Source organism: Engystomops pustulosus, chromosome 2, assembly GCF_040894005.1.
Source record: "Engystomops pustulosus chromosome 2, aEngPut4.maternal, whole genome shotgun sequence".
NCBI classification, from domain to species: Eukaryota; Metazoa; Chordata; class Amphibia; order Anura; family Leptodactylidae; genus Engystomops; species Engystomops pustulosus.
This window is the reverse complement of record NC_092412.1, coordinates 154801191-154819465: the sequence shown is the minus strand read 5'-3', so window position 1 is coordinate 154819465 and position 18275 is coordinate 154801191. Positions and strand designations below refer to the sequence as shown.

The following is an 18275-nucleotide window of genomic DNA, read 5'->3' as shown; positions in this document are numbered from 1 at the left end:
CTATTTTTCAGACTCCCTAGGGTACTTTAACCCTAGGTTTGTCTGATCGATCCTATCATACACTGCCATACTACAGTGGGGATTTTCCTCCTCATTCATTACAATGTGCTATCAGCACATTGTAATGAAGGAATTAAAACGTAATAGCCTCGGGTCTTCGGAAGACCCGAGGCTACCAATGAGACGGATCGCCGCTCCCCAATGACGTCACGGGGAGTGACGATCCTAGGCAAGATGATGGCGCCCATGCACCGCTATCTTTTTGAGGCTGCTGGCAGCTTTGCCGGCAGCCATCGCTGTGATAACACACCCGCGATTGGTGCTAGCAAATATCACGGGTGTTACCGGTAAGTCTTTGCTGCAATATGCAGCAAAGACTTACCGGCTATGGAGAGGGCTCAGCCCGTGAGCCCTCTCCATGCAGCGGGACCCGGCCGCCGCTGTGAATACACGGCGGGCGGTCGCGAACCAGTTAAAGTATACTACTGTCATCGTGTATATATGTGCTACCGGCACAGGAAATGTGCAAATAAGATATATGTAGCCGTATGGCAGTTGCGAAGGGGTTAAATAAGAGCATAACCAAGCTGATAAATTTGACCTGTTCATTCAGGCACCAATGAGTTGGTCACAAAGGGGCAAAATAAGTGTTAACGGCTGATAAGGAGAAGATCGATATGTGATATGCAACGAGTCATCAGGCTTCTTCCTTTATGGATTTCTGCAAAAGGGTAAAGCAGCCTGCAATATGTGTGAAAAAAGTGAAAGAGAAACCAAGAAAAGTTTTTTAATGAAAACTGATTAAAGAAATTTTTAAAATGTACCCAATTTCCATAATACATGCACGGTACAAATGGATGTATACACTGCTAACCTTGGCAAAATGGATGCTCTTAAAGTTGAATTAACCAAATACATTTATCTTTATTCACAAATGGAAATGTACACAAAACAGGAAAAGCATGGTTGTCTGCAAAAAAAAAAAAAAGGCATGGAATTTTACTCCACATTTTATTTACAGTCTCACTGTATACAAGGTACTGTGCTTATGTGTGAGCGAGCTCCTAACGCCAACCACCTATTTGGCATGTTTACATATTTCCTATATGTTAGTAAGAGCACCTGCCTGTCTGAATGGTACTGATGGTAATGGTTAAGACAAACTTTCCTGTAATTTTCCAGTTGGTTTAAGGAAACGAGATTCAGGAGCCATGCAAGTCTCAAGGAAAGTGAGTGTAGGCAGAGAAATTCCACAAAGGAAGACACCATCTTCTGTTCACTCCCACATTTTATTCCAGACAGGATTCAAGCGTCTGGATGGTAGACACCGACTTGCGATTCCAGATAGAAAATTTCACCGCAGGTGTAAGGTAAGAACGACTGTGAGAACAGCCCCAAGCAGCAATAGGAATGGTACCCAAGTCTTCAGAAAGCCTCCACAACTAAAAATGCATACACACTGGTCACTTATCATTGACAATATTGATATGTTATGTATGTACATACAAGTCATAGAATAGAAAACACCCACCTGACATATCTGCTGTATATCAAGCTGTAAATACAGAGTTTTACCATATTCCAAGATGTGTTATGGTATTTCATTAGGTTCATGGCCATAGCCACATGGGAATGACAGTTGTCACAGCAGAGATTATGCTAAAAAATATAGAAATGGGCATAATCAGCACAGATTGAAATGTACCGTATATACTTGAGTATAAGCCAACCCGAGTATAAGACGAGACCCCTAATTTTACCACCAAAAACTGGGAAAACATATTGACTCGAGTATAAGCCGAGGGTGGAAAATGCATTAGTCACAGACCCCCCCAGTATATAGCCAACCAGCCCCCTATAGTATACAGCCAGCCCAGCCTGCCCCCAGTAGTATACAGCCTGCCCCATGTAGTGTAAAGCCTGCCCCATGTAGTATACAGCTTGCCCCCAGCATTGAAAAAAATAAACATATACTCACCCTCCGGTGGCCCCGGTGTGCAGCGCTGCTCCCCCGATGTCCGCACGGCTTGTCTTCAGGCTTCCGCGCCCGTCTTCTTTCTTCTGCTGGGCACCGCCTAGCCTAGTATGACGCGCCGCTGCTGACGTCATAATAGACGCCGCCGGGGGAAAAACATGGCAGCGCCCAGCAGAAGAAAGAAGACGGGCGCGGAAGCCTAAAGACGAGCCGTGCGGACATCGGGGGAGCAGCGCTGCACACGGGGGCCACCGGAGGGTGAGTATATAAGTTTATTATTTTTTTAAAGTATTTTTTTTACTTTATTGACTCGTGTATAAGCCGAGGGTATAGAATATGCTATAGAATATGTCCGATTCATGTATACTGTGTCCAGATGTATAGATGCCCCCTCTATTTTTAAATAGTGAGGGAGTGCAGTATTGAAAACCATGTCTAGTGGGTCACAATATATACACCCCCATCTCTTGAATGGTGAAGTGTGAGTGTAGAAGCTGGTCCTGGACCAGACATTAAAGCCCAAGGACAATATAACAATTTCTGATATGCTTAAAAGGGGTTAAGCCATGAAAGAAAATTCTCAAATTTTTTATTGCTGTTTTAGCTCCTATAACACACTTTTGGTCATTGTGGGTGGGGGGTTCTCTAAGCAGAAACTTTATGATCCCTGTAGTGCTATGAGTTGCTGTGTGCTGAAAATGTGCTTAGATTATCAGAGACCAGGGTTTATCTGCACTATTAAGCACTATTAAGCTTCTGTACATTCACTAGTATATGACACATAGGAAGAGAGAGAAGAGAGATCCATGCGATTGATATAAAACATAATGACACGCTCTGCTACATCTTCGCTATAATACGCTCAGAGTGTGCTGCTTTCGGCAGGAAGTGTCAGTGTGAGCTCCTCTTGTAACTGCAGTGTGCAGACAGGAGAAGCTGTAAGAATGATAATAATCTACCTGCCCGACTATAGTCAGAAGATTTATGGTTGGATTCTGGGGCAACCGAAATTGTATACACCAGGGCTGATAGAACCAGGTAGGAATTATATCTGTGAAATGGTGTATATTAGTTCATAACATGATCCATGATCAGGGCCAAAATTATGTACAGAACATATTTATTTCATAACACAGTACCAAACAAGACACAATTTAAAAACCATCTAAAAAGTACACAAGTAAATATTAAAATGTTCATAACAGTGACTTAGAGAATGCATTATTTTGTTATCCAGAGAATATTTAAGAATTTTTTTCTTTGTGGGAATACCTCTTTAAGTTAATACAAAACTCACCATACGATGCTTATACTCCTCAGATGCTTCATGGACAGCTGTATCCCATGGGTTTGGTCCACTGGCATATACAAGATTAGGGTCCAGCTGCCAATATCTGCAAAGAGAGGCTTCATGAGATTTCAAAACAATTCTACTTTACTTAAATATAAAGTTGTAAGGGGCAGTGGTCTCGACATGCTTCTTTAGGGCTCCTGTTTCCCGGCCAAAATTTGTGTCAACCCGAGTCTATGAAGGAGGCCAGAGACCGCTTGACTCCAGACATGTCTAAGGGGAAGGCAACCAGAGGCACCGCTTGTTGAAGCTCCGCACTACATCTCCTCAGGTGTCCCCAGTTCAGAAGCTCCTACATGCATTGCCTAAAGCGACTTGGGCTTTATCTCCCCTGAATGAACAGGGCAGTCCCTTCTTAGTGGCCACAGGGCTGAGCAATTTACCACTGGGCCCCAATTCGATCAGTCAGGGCTCCAGCCCTCATGTATTCAAGGCACATAGCAAACCTTCCATAATAATCTTCATACTGGGGCTTACACTACTGCATAAGTACACACACCAACGCTACAGGCATCCCTGTCTTTACCATCCTCTCCAGCTACAACCCAGCTTTAAGAAAGCACTCCCTTGCTGATAGCCCCACCGTCCACCCAGGTATGATGAGGCCTAATTAGTCGCCATGTGCTTTGGACTTTGTTTTGACGGAGGAGTCCCCCACCCCAACCAGAGCAGACCTTTCAGACAACCTACTAGAAGATTTTAGAATCCCTGAACAACCTGCAAGGGAAGATCTGAGAGCCATTGTCACCACTTCCGCCATCACTTTTGTAAAGACTCTTGGAGTCAAACTGCCTTTTAAGAATACTGCCACTGGGAGTTAGGATGAATAAGTACGTGATAGTGGGCATCCTCAAAATCTAAAGTCACCATATGTGCAAAGATTGGTGGCTGTTTTGACAGTTTCCATCTTAAATTTTTTGTGTAATAAACTTTAGTCTTTTCTAATTTATCACAGTACAGTAAGAACCGTTTGGTTTTTTCACTAGAAACATTGAAGAATAGAAACCCTTCTGTATCTGTTCTTAAGGTACCCGTTTGTCCAACAGCAACAGGATCTCTGTCTCCATTACTTGCTGTTCCTGTGATCCAGGTGGACAACACAGAAGTTGTCTTCCAGGGGAGTAGACTGGAATTCGATCAGATAACACGGAAAAGAGGTTCTTTTTTCACATTCTTTCTGAAACCTCTTCAGCTTGTCCCCACAGGCCAGCTGGTGTCATTGAGAACTGGACTTGGCAGGTTGGGGTTTGCTGACAAAAATGTTTCTAGTTCTTCCGCTGAAGGACTGGAACCTTGAGGAGTTGTCTCTCTTGGACTAGTTAGAAAGCGCTTCTGGTTCCTTTGATTGAAATATTTTGTTTCTTGTGGAAAGAGTTTCTTCTTTTCTGAAGACTTTTCCAAAAAATCATCAAGTTCTGATGTAAAGAGTCTGTCATCTTCACAAGGAATAGCAACCAGTTTATTTTTAGACCCCGTTTCTCCTGACCAAGTTCTCAACCATGTGCATCTTCTGGCCGAGTTGGCTAGTGCAGAGGCCCTGGTTGAGGACTTGATCATGTTTGCTGAGGTGTCTGCTATGTAATTATTAGCTTTCCTAAAAGAGGTAAAGACGCTAGAATTTCTTCCCTGGGAATTCATGCCGATAGATGTTCCTCCAGTTGATCCAGCCACATACCCATGTATCTTGCCGTACAAGTGGCAGCAATATTAGGTCTTAACATAGTCGTATTAGATTCCCAGGAACGCTTTAATAATGCCTTGGTCTTCTTATCCATAGGGTCCTTTAGCAAAACTAGCATCCTCAAAAGGGAATACCAGCAATGGCAGCATCAACCTTAAGAATTTAGTTCCTATTACTAGCGTCCTCTTCAGCAAACGGTTATCCTCGTTTAAAGGAATCCGAAACTACCAATCTCTTTTCTGCATCCTTCCATTCTGTCTTCATCATAGTATAAATGTTATTATGCACAGGAAAAACTCTTGATTTAGGGACCCTTAGAGCTACTAAAAAAGCATCAAGTAGGCCAATATGGGTAAGAGGAGGAGGAACAAACCTGGGAAGGGGCATCTGGAGTATCAGCAACTCTGATCACCTAAGGTAGACATACTGGATCGCAGATAACGTTCAGTTACAACACCAAACAGAAGAGAGCATCCAAACACTTCAGTGTCCTCCTGACACTGGCACCCAAACTTAAATCTACCTATTTGGTCTGACGTCATCAAGTTTGCCCTCTCCATTTCCAGCCAGGCGCTGCGTCTCCCGAGCACAGCTACAGGATGGAAACTATCACCCAGCAGGAACAGGAGAAAAGTCAACCTCCATCAGAGATGCATGGACCTCTGATCTGCCCAGGCGTGCTGCTATGTGAGGGGCCTTACCATCAGGAGACGGGGGGGAACCGAGGCTCCATGTGTCCCACTCCCTGTGTCAGCCCACTTCTGAGGTAGGCTGCGTGATACCCGGCACCAGCCAGAGAAGATTCCAGATGTTTGTAAGACAGGAAACAAGGGGGAAGATTCTGGAATGCCTGCGCACAGATGAGCTAAACTAGAGGTATGCTGTCCCTATTTTATTGCCTCATGAACATCCCCCTGAAAATTTGGCCCCCTCGTTAATGTTGCATGAGATTCGAATATTTCCCTCACTGCTGAACTAAGAGACAACATCTACTTACTGACATATAAATCCTCATTAAGTACATCCTATCAGGAGACGAATTATAAACTACTCACTAGGTGGTATAGAGTGCACCATGTGTTGCATAAGATGTACTGTAAGGTATCCTCTTTATGCTGGCGCTGTGAAGAGGAAAAGGGGACTCTTCTGTGTATCTTCTGGAGCTGCCCTAAAACCATTCCCTACTGGGAGGCTGGCCTATGACAGGTCAATCCTTACACAACGATCCTGCTACTACACCACCATGATATCCCACTGGGGTATAATAATAAATCTCCTAACCAATTTCTATTGAATGATGCACAGGCGCGTATTCATGCCAGCTGGCTCTCAAATAACATTTAATAAGGTTTAATATGGAAAAAAAAATGTAAAGTTGTAATAAAGGTACTTACTTCACTGGCTTCCCAAAAGCCATGCAATCCTCCTGTGGAAAAAGAGGATGACAAGTACAAATAATTAATTGTTCTGCATGTCACAGCACGATGTAAGTAGCTTTATTTACTATCGTGAACTATGCCACATCCGTATCGTTGGCTAATGACATGTGTACAAAAAGTAGCTGCAGGATCTGACTTTCCTAGAGGCCCACCAATGCCAGGACAGGTACTGGCAAGTTCAGTTTCTCATTAGGATAATTTACCAAGGTACCATTAATTTTGATTATCACAGGCAGCATCATAAAACGTTGCTAATTTGTAAACAAATATAGATACAATTTAGATAAACACATGAACAGGACCTTCATAACCTTCCCCAACTCCAATTCTTTGGATCCTAAAATAGGTGCCACTTCAATGATTCCGGTATAGCTGGGATTACCTCGCGCCCCAGCAATCACTTTTTGGACCTGTAATGTCAGACAGGTGGAGTCAGGCTATCTGCTCTAGCTATGGACCACCTATCTTACACTAAAGAGCCTACACTAAAGTTATTCTACTTATGTTCTCTACTGTCATATGCTTACACTAAAATTATTCTACTCATGCTCTCTAATGTCATATGTGTGCTCCTAGGTTGGAGCAGACAGCCTGGCTCCACCCATCTGACAGTGGAGATCCAAAAATAATTACATTAAAGCAAACCTACCACCACGGATCTACCTATACAGATTTTCTAAGGAGGCTACTGGGGCATAGAGTAGCTGGAGCTGAGGCTACACGGCTACTCCACGCCCCAGTAGCCTCTTCGATCCTCATACCAGATGTATTCGGTGCGCAGCTCCTTGCCCACGTCCGCGAAGCCTGTCGTCTGCGCATGCGCAGAACAGCAGGCCCATGTCTGTGCTGTCACTGCTCTGAAGCCTGCTGTTCTGTGCATGCGGCAGGCTTCTTGGACAAGGGCGCGCAGCTACGAGGAGCTGCACACCGAAGACATCTGGTAGGACGGTCAAAGAGGCGATTGCAGAAAATTCCAGCAATGCCTGAATAAATGCAGCAGCACTTTTTTTTAATAATCATTATTTTTATTAAATCATTTTAATAAGCGTTTCCCATTAATAATAGCTTGAAGTTTGATGGATAATAATGAAGTTTTGTTTTTTTTTGTGGCAAGAGTTGTACTTTGCAATATGATGATTTTTAGGGTAAACATAACGTTAAAAATGTATTAATGCTTTTCTGTGGGTGCAAGGAAAAGAAACCGGGCCTAATAAGGTTTCTGTACATGGAAGTCGCAATGATCTGGCCTCTGACAGCTATGGCAACAACCCTGGCACCCTTGCCTTGGGGTGCTTTGCGCATGACCTCTCCACACGTTTTCATGTGTTAAACAGCAGAAGACACGTTGCTTTTTCTTGAATGTAAGGTCTAGGTCTAGCAATCTGCTTTCAGGAGTAGCTCCTCAGTGTGAAGCTTGAATTACATTTCAGAAGGCAATACAGTCTAAAAGAAAACGGTCTATTGCCCACTGCAACTAATCACAGCACAGCTTACATATTACTTGTCCTTAAAAAATTTAGGCTGCATCGTGAAGGGTTGCTAGCGGCAACAAAGAACTTACTCAAAATATATCACACTTACAGAAACATAATAAGGACCAGCAAAGTCTCGAATCACACCAGACGATGTGCAGATTCCCATATGACCAATGAAGGGGAAAAGCCAGCTAAAATAGATACAAAGTGGTCTTTTAATAACACACATAAACATACATAAATAAAAAACAAGTGACTAAGATTTTTATTACAGAACATTTTTTTCAGGATTAGAAAATAAATCTAAGGAGACATACATTTATGTTGCCTTAAAGAACATCTACCATCAGCATGGAAGATTGCACACCGCACCAAGCACACCGATATGTTGGAGTGTATCCCTCTGCCAGGATCTGTTCTTCTTTTAGCTTCTTATGTCCGTGTTTTTTTTGGGGAAAAAAGGCTTTACGGATTATGCAAATGAGCCCGAGGGGGTCCAGACTCCATTAACATCTATGGAACCTGGAGCCCCTCAGGCTCATTTGCATATTTTTAGCACCAATGATATTGAGGATCTGTCAAATAATAAGCAGCTGAGAACAAGACTGGTAAGATCTGCTCCAAGACAACTGAAGAAGGCAATACAAGTCAGATGACTGGAAATATTTAATATATAGATGGAGTATACTCAAGTATTAAATATTTTCAGATTTTTATTGACATGGCCTTCTTCAGCTGTGGTGGGGCAGATCTCTCTAATCTTGTTCTCTACACATCAATTATTGTTTAAGGACTACCCATAGTAAATATAGATTATAAGGAGATTAGGGCTAAATGGAGAAGGCTCTAAGGCTCTTCCCTATACAGCAGACACCTGCAGCTAACTGCTTCAGTCAGTTCTGGCAACAGTCGTGGCAGTTAACCTGTTAGTTTCTGTGATCATAGCTAATCATTTCAGACTTTCTGATAAACACCCCCTACAACATCATCAGGGGTTGTTGATTGGTTGGGAGGCTCCTATGGCTGCCAAATAACACTTTCTATCACAGCTGGAGAGAGGCTGTAATTTAAAAAAATCTGTATATTTACATTACATTGCAATACAGTTCCATTGCAGTATATTGCATGAGTTATCAGTGTGATGTGTGTTTTTACTTTATATGTCCTCAATAAGCTCATAAAAGCCCCCTGTGGGACATTTTCATTTTTTTTCTAATTTTACTTCATCTTTTACACATTCTCCCCTGTAACTGAGGCATCTATAAGAGCCTCAGTTACAGGGGGAACGAACATATGTGACTGGGGATTCTGATCAGAGCTGGACTGGGTCTCATTAGACCCAGCAGCTCTGCTTTATCCCTTTAAACTTGACCGTGCTCTTTCACCGCGATGCTGTGAGCGGAGTAGGGCAAAGCAGTAACGAACCGCATCTCCTTTCTCCCTAGGGCAGTGATGGCGAACCTTTTAGAGCCTGAGTGCCCAAACTTCAACCAAAAGCCACATATTTATTGCAAAGTGCCAGCACAGCAATTTAAGCACTAATGTGTTTCTCCTTGTTCTTTGACAACTTTCAATCGTTCAGCCTCCTAAAGACACCAACGCAGTTGAAAGGAGGAGGGCAAATTCGCCTATCATTTTAGGAAGGTTCTGCAGGAAGATTCTTTGAGTCCTGTCTGGTGAACTTCATGCTGTGGCCTGGGTGCCCACAGAGAGGGCCCCGAGTGCCGCCTCTGGCACCAGTGCCATAGGTTCGCCACCACTGCCCTAGGGTCTCTGGGAGATTAGAGCGGGACCAGCAGAAAACTGCAGCAACGTTTAAAGACGTTGCTGGAGACTCCAGAGAAGTCCGAGAAGAGTTAAAAAGGCATTGAGACATAACAAAATCACGAAAACACAAGTCAGCAAGAAAATTGCTTAAAGAGGACCTGTCACCCAAATATTATTACTAAAGTAAGCAGCTCCCTAGCCTTACCCCAGTAATAGCAGTGTTAAACCACTAGCTTTATCAGAACTTGCCGATAAAGCTAGCAAACACTGCACTACATAATCGCCGAACGCTGGACCAAGCTTACAGCGGTCCGGCTTATTCATGAGGGGGGCGGTCCAAGGAGGCGGTGACTGCTGCATGAAGGTTGACAGTCACCGCCGGTCTATGATGTGGGAGGGACGCTCCAGGTGAGAAGTTAAGGAGAGGGAAGCGCCTCGGACTGCCCCCTCAAGAATAGGCCGGACTGTGTAAGCTTGGGCTATGGCAGTGCAGTTTTAGCTAGCTTTATCGGTATGTTCTAATAAAGCTAGCGATTTAACCCTGCTATAGTCCTCTTTAAGCAAATTTTTCGTAAATTTCCCCACATTTGGAACATTTTTTTCCAGCTTGCCAGCTTAGAACATTAAAATGGTGCTACTAGGAAGTACAATTTGTCTCATGGCTAATAAGTCCTCATATGGCTTAAAGGGAACATGTCACCACATTTGCACATATACAGCCAGTGACAGCTTCCTATAGAGCTCTAATAACTGACTGACACCCTTCTTTTAGCTAAAAATTGTTTTGCTTACATCCACAGAAATCACCCTTTTATCTTTTATTACCTGGCATCAAAGGGGGGGCGTGTCCTGCTTGGCCGACCTCTCCCATCTAATCCTCCCGATGCCTTATGCTTCCTTACTGGTCACAGTTCATGTCATGTGACCGAGTGACATCATCTCAGGTACTTCAGCCTTTTAATAATAGCAAACTGTACCCCATGCATGTATGCAACCACATGAAGTCACAGCTGCCTCCATGGACTTCTACCCCTCCCCATCCTCCATGGAGCTTGCTGTGATTTCATGTAACCAGAAACACGGTGTACAGTTTGCTATTCTTAGAAGGCTAAAGGACCTCCGATGTCGTCACTGGTCACATGTCGTGAATATAACAAGGCACCGTGTAAAAAAAAAAATGGACAAAATACTTCCCACCTGCACAGAGGTTCATATGTCTGTAGTTGAATATTAGCAGACGGTCCCTAAGTACAAGGAGGCAGAGCAGGGATTTGAAGAGACACAGAGCTGTCAGTCAGAATAATGAGGCATGGCTCACTGGTATCTCTGACTCTTCTCCTCTCTTAGGCTGCCAGAGATGAGTCACAAAAGTTAATTTGCAAATGAGAAAAATGGCTGTAATTACGGCGCAGTGCCCAACTGGAAGCTAATTTTAGGTGATATGGGGAAGACTTATAACTTATTATCAGCAGGCATTGTTAGTCAGGTGGGTCAAAATCTGTTGAAAAGTCCTCTTTAAGACAAAAAATATTATTGATTGTGGAACATGAGAAGTAAAAAACGGAATTGCAAAAAATGGAAAATTGTGTGGTCCTGAAAATGTTGGACTTCAATATTACACGTTCTTAGGAAGCCCAAGCCTTGCTATAGCACTGCACATTTTGCCTATGTTTATCGAATAAAGATCCTTTACTATCAAACATTTAATGAAATCTGCTAATAACAGAAATAAAGAATTGGGCGATGTCCATAGAAATTGATGTGATCTGAAATGTGGCGCCAAAAATAATATTCTCACAGAATCTATGTAATGTATCAAGTGCACTTTTTTTTTTTGCGTTATTTACATGCGAGTCCCATCCAAGCTTGTGGCTCACATTACAAACTGACCTATAAGGTCAATGGTAAAGTAATAAATAAGAACAATAACTAATAACAATGGTAAAGTACCATATTAGTACAAGTTGTCGACACTAGACTACTGAAGTAATTTACACCAGGAATGCCATTCACCAGTTATTGAGGATTTTAGACCAGAAGACAGTTCTTCATCGTGTATGAAGGGGAGTGTCCTCTGGGATCACACATAGTACATGTACTGTAAGGCAGAAGTGGACCCATGTACTGTATATGAGGGTGGCTGTACACTACTTCTCCAGTCCTAGCACAAACGACGTCACCCGCCATAAACGTGCACCATTCCTTACGTCAACACTGGAATTGGCGTCCACACAACACAATGAGGAAAACGACTGCGCTCGGGTTCTAGCTTCATCTTTTCCTCTACCACTTCCGCCATCACGGGCAACAACACATCCCCTTCCGCCATCACTAGTAGTCACCCGCTGCGGCTTCATCGCCAGTCGTGACGTCATATCCGTCATACTTCAGACTCTTCCGCGACTCTAGGTTGTGCCTCAATGTTTGACCGGTGTCTTCTTTAGTGTTGTGGAACTATTGTAACAATTCTAACTATATTAATATACTAGAAATATCTTTGGAACTGTTTCCTTATAATTGCATAGCTGAGAGCAACGATCTGCTTTATTTTACTAACACAGTTCGCCTCCCTGTGGACATCTCAAGTATTACAGAAAATAAAGGCTTTTTTTTCAGTTTTCGCTACAGAATTTAGCCAGTCACACATGCGTTAGTTAAATAGCAACATATGTTTTGAGCTGTTGCATTACAATCCCTTAAAGGAAACCTACCACTTTAAAATGACCCTTCTGACCCACAAATACCTTAAGCTAGCTCAGGATGAGCTGATGCCGGACCATATTTTCAATTAAACCAGAAACCGCTGTATTTGTAGAAAAATTATTTTCTTGTGGTAGTAAAATCTCTCTTCGGCGCTTCTGTAAGCGTCATGCGGCGCGCACCCCGGACCCTGCTCCGCGGTCACGCTCTCGTCAGCGCCGCTCCCGTCACTAATTTTGCTGTGCCCGAGAGCCGGTGACGTCACCGAGCTCTCGGGCACACTAGCGCGTGCGCACCACCTCCTCCCGGCGCGTCGCGGCCGGATCCCATTGCGCATGGGCGAAGTCCCGAAGCCTCGTAGTATCGCGAGGCTTCGGAGAGAAGACCGAGAAGACTACCTCCACTATGCTCGCCGCTATACTTCGCCCATGCGCAATGGGATCTGGCCGCGACGCGCCAGGAGGAGGTGGTGCGCATGCGCTAGTGTGCCCGAGAGCTCGGTGACGTCAACGGCTCTCGGGCACAGCAAAATTAGTGACGGGAGCGGCGCTGTATGACGCTTATAGAAGCGCCAAAGAGAGATTTTACTACCACAAGAAAATAATTTTTCTACAAATACAGCGGTTTCTGGTTTAATTGAAAATATGGTCCGGCATCAGCTCATCCTGAGCTAGCTTAAGGTATTTGTGGGTCAGAAGGGTCATTTTAAAGTGGTAGGTTTCCTTTAAAGACATCATGCATAGTTCCCATCTTTTGAAGCAACGAAAGTTGAGGTGCAGTAAAGTAAGTATACAGGGAACATTTTCCCACCTACACTTCTTGCCCCGCCTCTTACTCCACCCCCACACAGTGAAGTCCCAACCCCCCATCACATTTTGTCTCCCTCATATTAAGGGCCCCGACCAGCAGCTCCCACTGATACTGTGCCCTTCACCCCTGCCCCACCCTACTACCTATGTTCTACAGTGTCTCTAGAAACAGTCTCAGGGCAAATTCACACAACCATTGGGGGATGTAGATACGTCGCCCATACCATAGGCGGCAATGGGCGCACGGTGCGGTATGGAGCGGTACGGTGCAGCACAATACCGTTCTGTGCCCAGGAAAAGATAGGACGTTGCTTTATTTTGAAATCATAAAAATAGGCATTATAGCCTTGTACAAAAAATGGGGATCACAGACCAACGCATTTCAACAGAGATGTTTTTGTCAAGACCTAGTGTCTTAGTAAAGAGTGTTGACTGCAGCAGTCCTATGTTAAATCTGGAGCTGTAAATTACACACAGCACTGCTGCACCCCTGTAACCACTCACTTTATACAGGACTGCTACCCCTGTAGCAGCACACTTTAATCAGGACTGCTGCAATCCTAAATTCTGGTTTCTTTTTTTCTTGTATTTTTTGGGGGCCGTACATTGTACCATAAAAGTAACATATTATCTTTATAATATGTATCACTACGATTACGGTAATACCTCATTTATATAGATTTTTTATAATATTTTTACTATTTTACTGAAGAAAATCTAATATAGAGAAAATCTCATTTTTTTTTTGTATCGCCCTCATTCACCGAGCAGGTCCAATAATGTTACTGATTTATTGTACAGATTGTTATGGCAATACCAAATATGTGGGGTTTTTTCATGATTTTGTGTTTTTATAAAGTGTTTTTAAGTTTTATTTTTACTTTTACAGGTTGGCTCGTTCAAGCTCTTATTCCTATAACACAGTGTAATACAGTGCGTAGCCCCAAGGCACTGGCAGACCGAGCGGCTGCCATCGGAACCACGCCCCCCCCCCCCAGTAAGCGGAGGAAGGCTCCAATCTGGTACAGAAGCCCCTTAACCTTTGTAAGGGGTTAACGCCTGCGATTGGAGGAAACTCCGAACACGGGTATTAGCTGCGGGTGTCGGCTATAATATACAGCCTACACCTGCAGCTTCTGGCACAGGCGCCATTCGGCAACCGGTGCCAGAAGCTGGATGTAGTACTGTGTCACGATGAGGTAGTACTACATCCAATGTTGGAAAGGGGTTAAGAACAGTCAATAGCAGCTTAATGTGGTAAAAGCACAGGCTAACATGGCTGTAGACATCCTCCCCTCCCTTCCGACTTCTTAGGCTGATATAGCACTGAAGGCAAAGGGTAACATTTACTTAGAAAGTTGGAAAATGCACTAAAAGTACTATTTCCGTGTATAATGCTGCTTGCAGCGATTCACTAAGATTGTGCACCAGAAATCATGAATCTGTCGCTTCCCTGCACTGGCCAGACAGAGTTCACCATCTTTTTTGTGGTGCACCTTTAACATAGGGCATGCGACACAATTTGCAAGTTAAATATGGCGCTTGGTCCGATTAAGTCGGACCGACTAACGGCACGTCCCCTACTTTGTGTTGCATGAAGCCACAAAAGGGTAGCGTGCGACACCGTAAAACTGCAAACACTTCTTAAATACCTGTGCAAGAAGTTTTAGCCTAGAAGAATGTGCACATTCTGACAAAAGTGTGTCGCAAAGCCCTTAGTAAACATATCATAGTAAAAGAGGTTAGAAAAAGATATCAGTCCATCAAGTCCAACCTATACATTATATTGCGTTGATCCAGAAGAAGGCAAAAACACTGCAAGGCTGATGTCAATTGGCCCAAAGCAGGGAAAAATCCCTTCCTGACCTCTAATATGGTAGTCAGAATAACCGTGGATCAACAGAAACTACTAACAAAAAGTTCTATTTCCATACAGTGTTATTATTGCTCTCTAGAAAGGCATTCAGGCCCCTTTTGAACACGTTCAAATTATCAGATATTACAAGACCTTGTGGCACAGTAAAGAATCCCTGTGTGTGGCGATGGTGGATCCACCTCTCCTCTATGTATAGAAGATGCCCTCTTGGACTGGCCATAGGTCTAGGTATAAAAAGATCTTTAGAGAGATCCTTGTACTGCCCATTCATGTATTTGTACATTGCAATGAGGTCTCCCTTCAGCCGTCTTTTTTCTCAACTGAATAATTCCAACTCAGAGGGTTGCTCTCCTCTGCACCCATTCCGGTTCTACCGTGCCCTTTGTACACACAGGTGTCCAAAACTGTCTACAATATTCCATGAGTACATAACTCATGCAGTACCCGGTGGTTTATGCCATCAGCGCCCGGGGATGTGTCTATTTTAGTGGTGTTGAGGCACCACCATACCTCTTCCTGCGTTAGGAATGTTGACATTCAATGGGGGATTTACATTATATCTCATCATGTCATTTCCCATGGGACTGTCCTGGGTAAGGAGAGTTTAGAAGGCGACATTACTCATCCTCCTCCACCATGACCCCCAAGTTATTCCTCAGAGGGTGCAAAGCACACTCTTCATTTTTTTTTTTTTTTTTACTATTTATATATTTGTAAAATAATTGGAGTTCATTTTTACTTTCCATATTATATTTCTTTCAATTTCTGTTTTGGCTTTATCTGTTTTTTTACAGGATTTATGTTTTTGCTTATAATCCTGTAATGCATCATCGCTTCCTTTGTGTTTTAGTAACTTAACTTAATAACTTATCTATCTCATTCATGGCTTGCCTTACTGAACTAGTTAACTACATTGGATTTTTCCCATTTCTGTTGTGCTTTTTTCCAATTGGTATATGTCTTTGACAGGGAACTTTTTAGAATATTTTTAAACATCACTATTTATTTTATTTATTTATTTATTTATTTTCAGTACTTTTATTTTTGAGAACATTGGCCCACAGGAATTTAAGAATTTAAGAAGCGTCTGAGACACTTTGTGGTTCATGCTGCACTACTCTTCTTGCAACACACATTTCTGCACTGAAGGGGGCGTTACGGTTTTGAGGACTAGAGAACCTTCACAGTATATTATTAGGCTAGTAATATATAATAGGCTTGTTACAAGGAATGATACATAGAGTTCATCAATGTTATTTTGGTCAATGTAGCCTAACGGGAGGTGCTCAAAGTATATTCAAGCTAACCTATAGCATTTCAATATTTTATCACCTTTCCACGCCCTCTGCAAAGCATTTCTGTTTTCTATATACATGGCTACACGTCTTGAATAATTGATTTGAGTGCAGCTTATGACCTATGTGTGTCTTTCTCTTATACTCCGTCATCCATGGCAGCCATTTTGTTTTCCCTTACAACAACTAATTTGGAGATCACCTTACAATTTAGAGAGGGTTGTTGGAGCCCTGGATAAAAATCTCTAACAGAAATTGGATTGACTGGGCGGGCGCATTTGACCTTCGAGGTGACCTCTGCGAAAATGACCAGAATTGACAAAGAGCACTCCAAGATAAGCCTACCTAACTGTTACTTTTGTTTCACTCAGTTTTCACTCGGTAGGGTAATTTCCTTATGGTAAGGTAATATTATGTACTTTGCCTTTAAATGTCCATTTATGACAGTGTGCTCACTATAATTGTGGCAAAGAACCACTTATAAGGTGATCGGGCAGTGACTGACAGTCTGTGACATTAGGTAAAGCTGTGAGACAGGGTAGGAGATAGTAACCCTTAGATGTCCGCAGTGCCGGAGTGGGAGGTATTCTGTTTGTGATTGTCATAGTGTCTATGATACTGCTGGTCATTAAGGGTTGCCAATAGGGATATAGAGCTCAGAAATTTGTGCACGTATAGCGGAGACATGCCCTGGCTATGTGGGCGTTCCACTCTTTTTGGGAGTCTGAATGGCCTTGTGGGACTGCAAGAACTGTTTTATTTTTGTTTTTTGTACCTGGTGAGTAGGCTATGAAGGAAAGCGACTTGGTACAGAGTACTCTGTAAAGGTCGGTGTTTAGAGTTTTTGTGGGTCAGTATATCGAGGTGTCAGAATCCTCTGGGTCTGTGGAGACAGGTTCCTTTGGCAGTGTTGCAGTTGTTGACGCTTGGTTCAGTATCCCTTGTATTACTTTCGGAGCTTGTAGTCCGGCATTAGTCAGGCAGGGAAGAGGGGGGGCTGTGAAGCTGCACTCTGGGTTGGAATGTTATGTCTATCTTATCTTGAACCATATACAAAAAAGTGGAAATTTGATACAAAATATGTAATGCAATAAATCATGCAGCCAGCACACCACATACAACATATGATCAAAACAAAGAACAAGTTGGTGTGTAAAGGCTAAGTAGTGTATAAATTTTATTTCATTCCAATATATAGAAAACACACACAAATGATGCCATGCATCACATTTCATAAAAGCATTTAAAAAGTGTACAAAATACACATCGACAAAAGACAAGTGGATCGGAGCCAGTCCAACCGATCCACACACGGCCACCAATCAACAAAATAAGAGAAATCTCCCCCATGCACTAACAATCAATATGGAGATCAATGTTAGCAACAATGCAGAAAAATTATCGGCACATATATATCTACCAAGTGATAGAGGTTTTGGCAGACTCCTGAATGACAAGGTAAACAAATGGTCGAACACAGGTATCAATGAAATGAGTCAACCAGTAGAAAGGTCAAAAAGCCAGCATTATGTGAGTAGCTGGAAAAATATAGGGTGAGCCATGGGGGGAGAGTGGTAAGTGGAAGAGGGACAAGTGGCCGGAGGCACCCTACGCGTTATGTTGCGAGCCTGCGACTTCCTCAGGGGTCTTGAACCGTGGACATTGCATCCTTGGAGGAAGTTGAGGACTATATTACTCCTTATTGAGACAACAGTGGAGAGAATTCTGCTTGTGATAGAGGAAAGCAGTGTGCCCTGCTCATCCCGTCTAATGTCACTTTAAGACGGTGAAGATGTCTCCCCTGTCCTCCATGTTGAACTTAACAACAGTGTAAGACAAGACCCCAACCCTATGACAGAGCCTATGACTTTAGTTTCCTGCTTGACTAACACCAACACTTCTAAGTG

The 18275-nt window shown here is 43.1% G+C and overlaps 1 protein-coding gene across 1 annotated transcript; it reads right to left on the bottom strand.

The window, feature by feature from the left end:
• Positions 1–772: 772 nt before the first annotated feature.
• Positions 773–12055, bottom strand: TMEM222 (transmembrane protein 222). The gene is made up of 6 exons (XM_072137019.1): positions 11896–12055; positions 8028–8112; positions 6402–6433; positions 3273–3369; positions 1532–1659; positions 773–1442 (listed from the first exon to the last, which is right to left on the bottom strand). The coding sequence occupies exons 1-6, from the start codon at positions 12015–12017 to the stop codon at positions 1355–1357; spliced, it is 552 nt and encodes a 183-aa protein (XP_071993120.1). The 5' UTR covers positions 12018–12055; the 3' UTR covers positions 773–1354.
• Between the last annotated feature and the right edge of the window lie 6220 nt (positions 12056–18275).

Excerpts from the sequence above, each read along its gene's own strand:
- TMEM222 (XM_072137019.1), bottom strand. The coding sequence starts at position 12,017 with ATGGCGGAAGGGGATGTGTTGTTGCCCGTGATGGCGGAAGTGGTAGAG. Across the intron at positions 6,434-8,027 it reads CTGGTCCTTATTATGTTTCT|GAGGATTGCATGGCTTTTGG; the intron begins GTAAGTGTGATA and ends CTTTTTCCACAG. Across the intron at positions 1,660-3,272 it reads AGGAGTATAAGCATCGTATG|CATAATCTCTGCTGTGACAA; the intron begins GTGAGTTTTGTA and ends TATATTTTTTAG.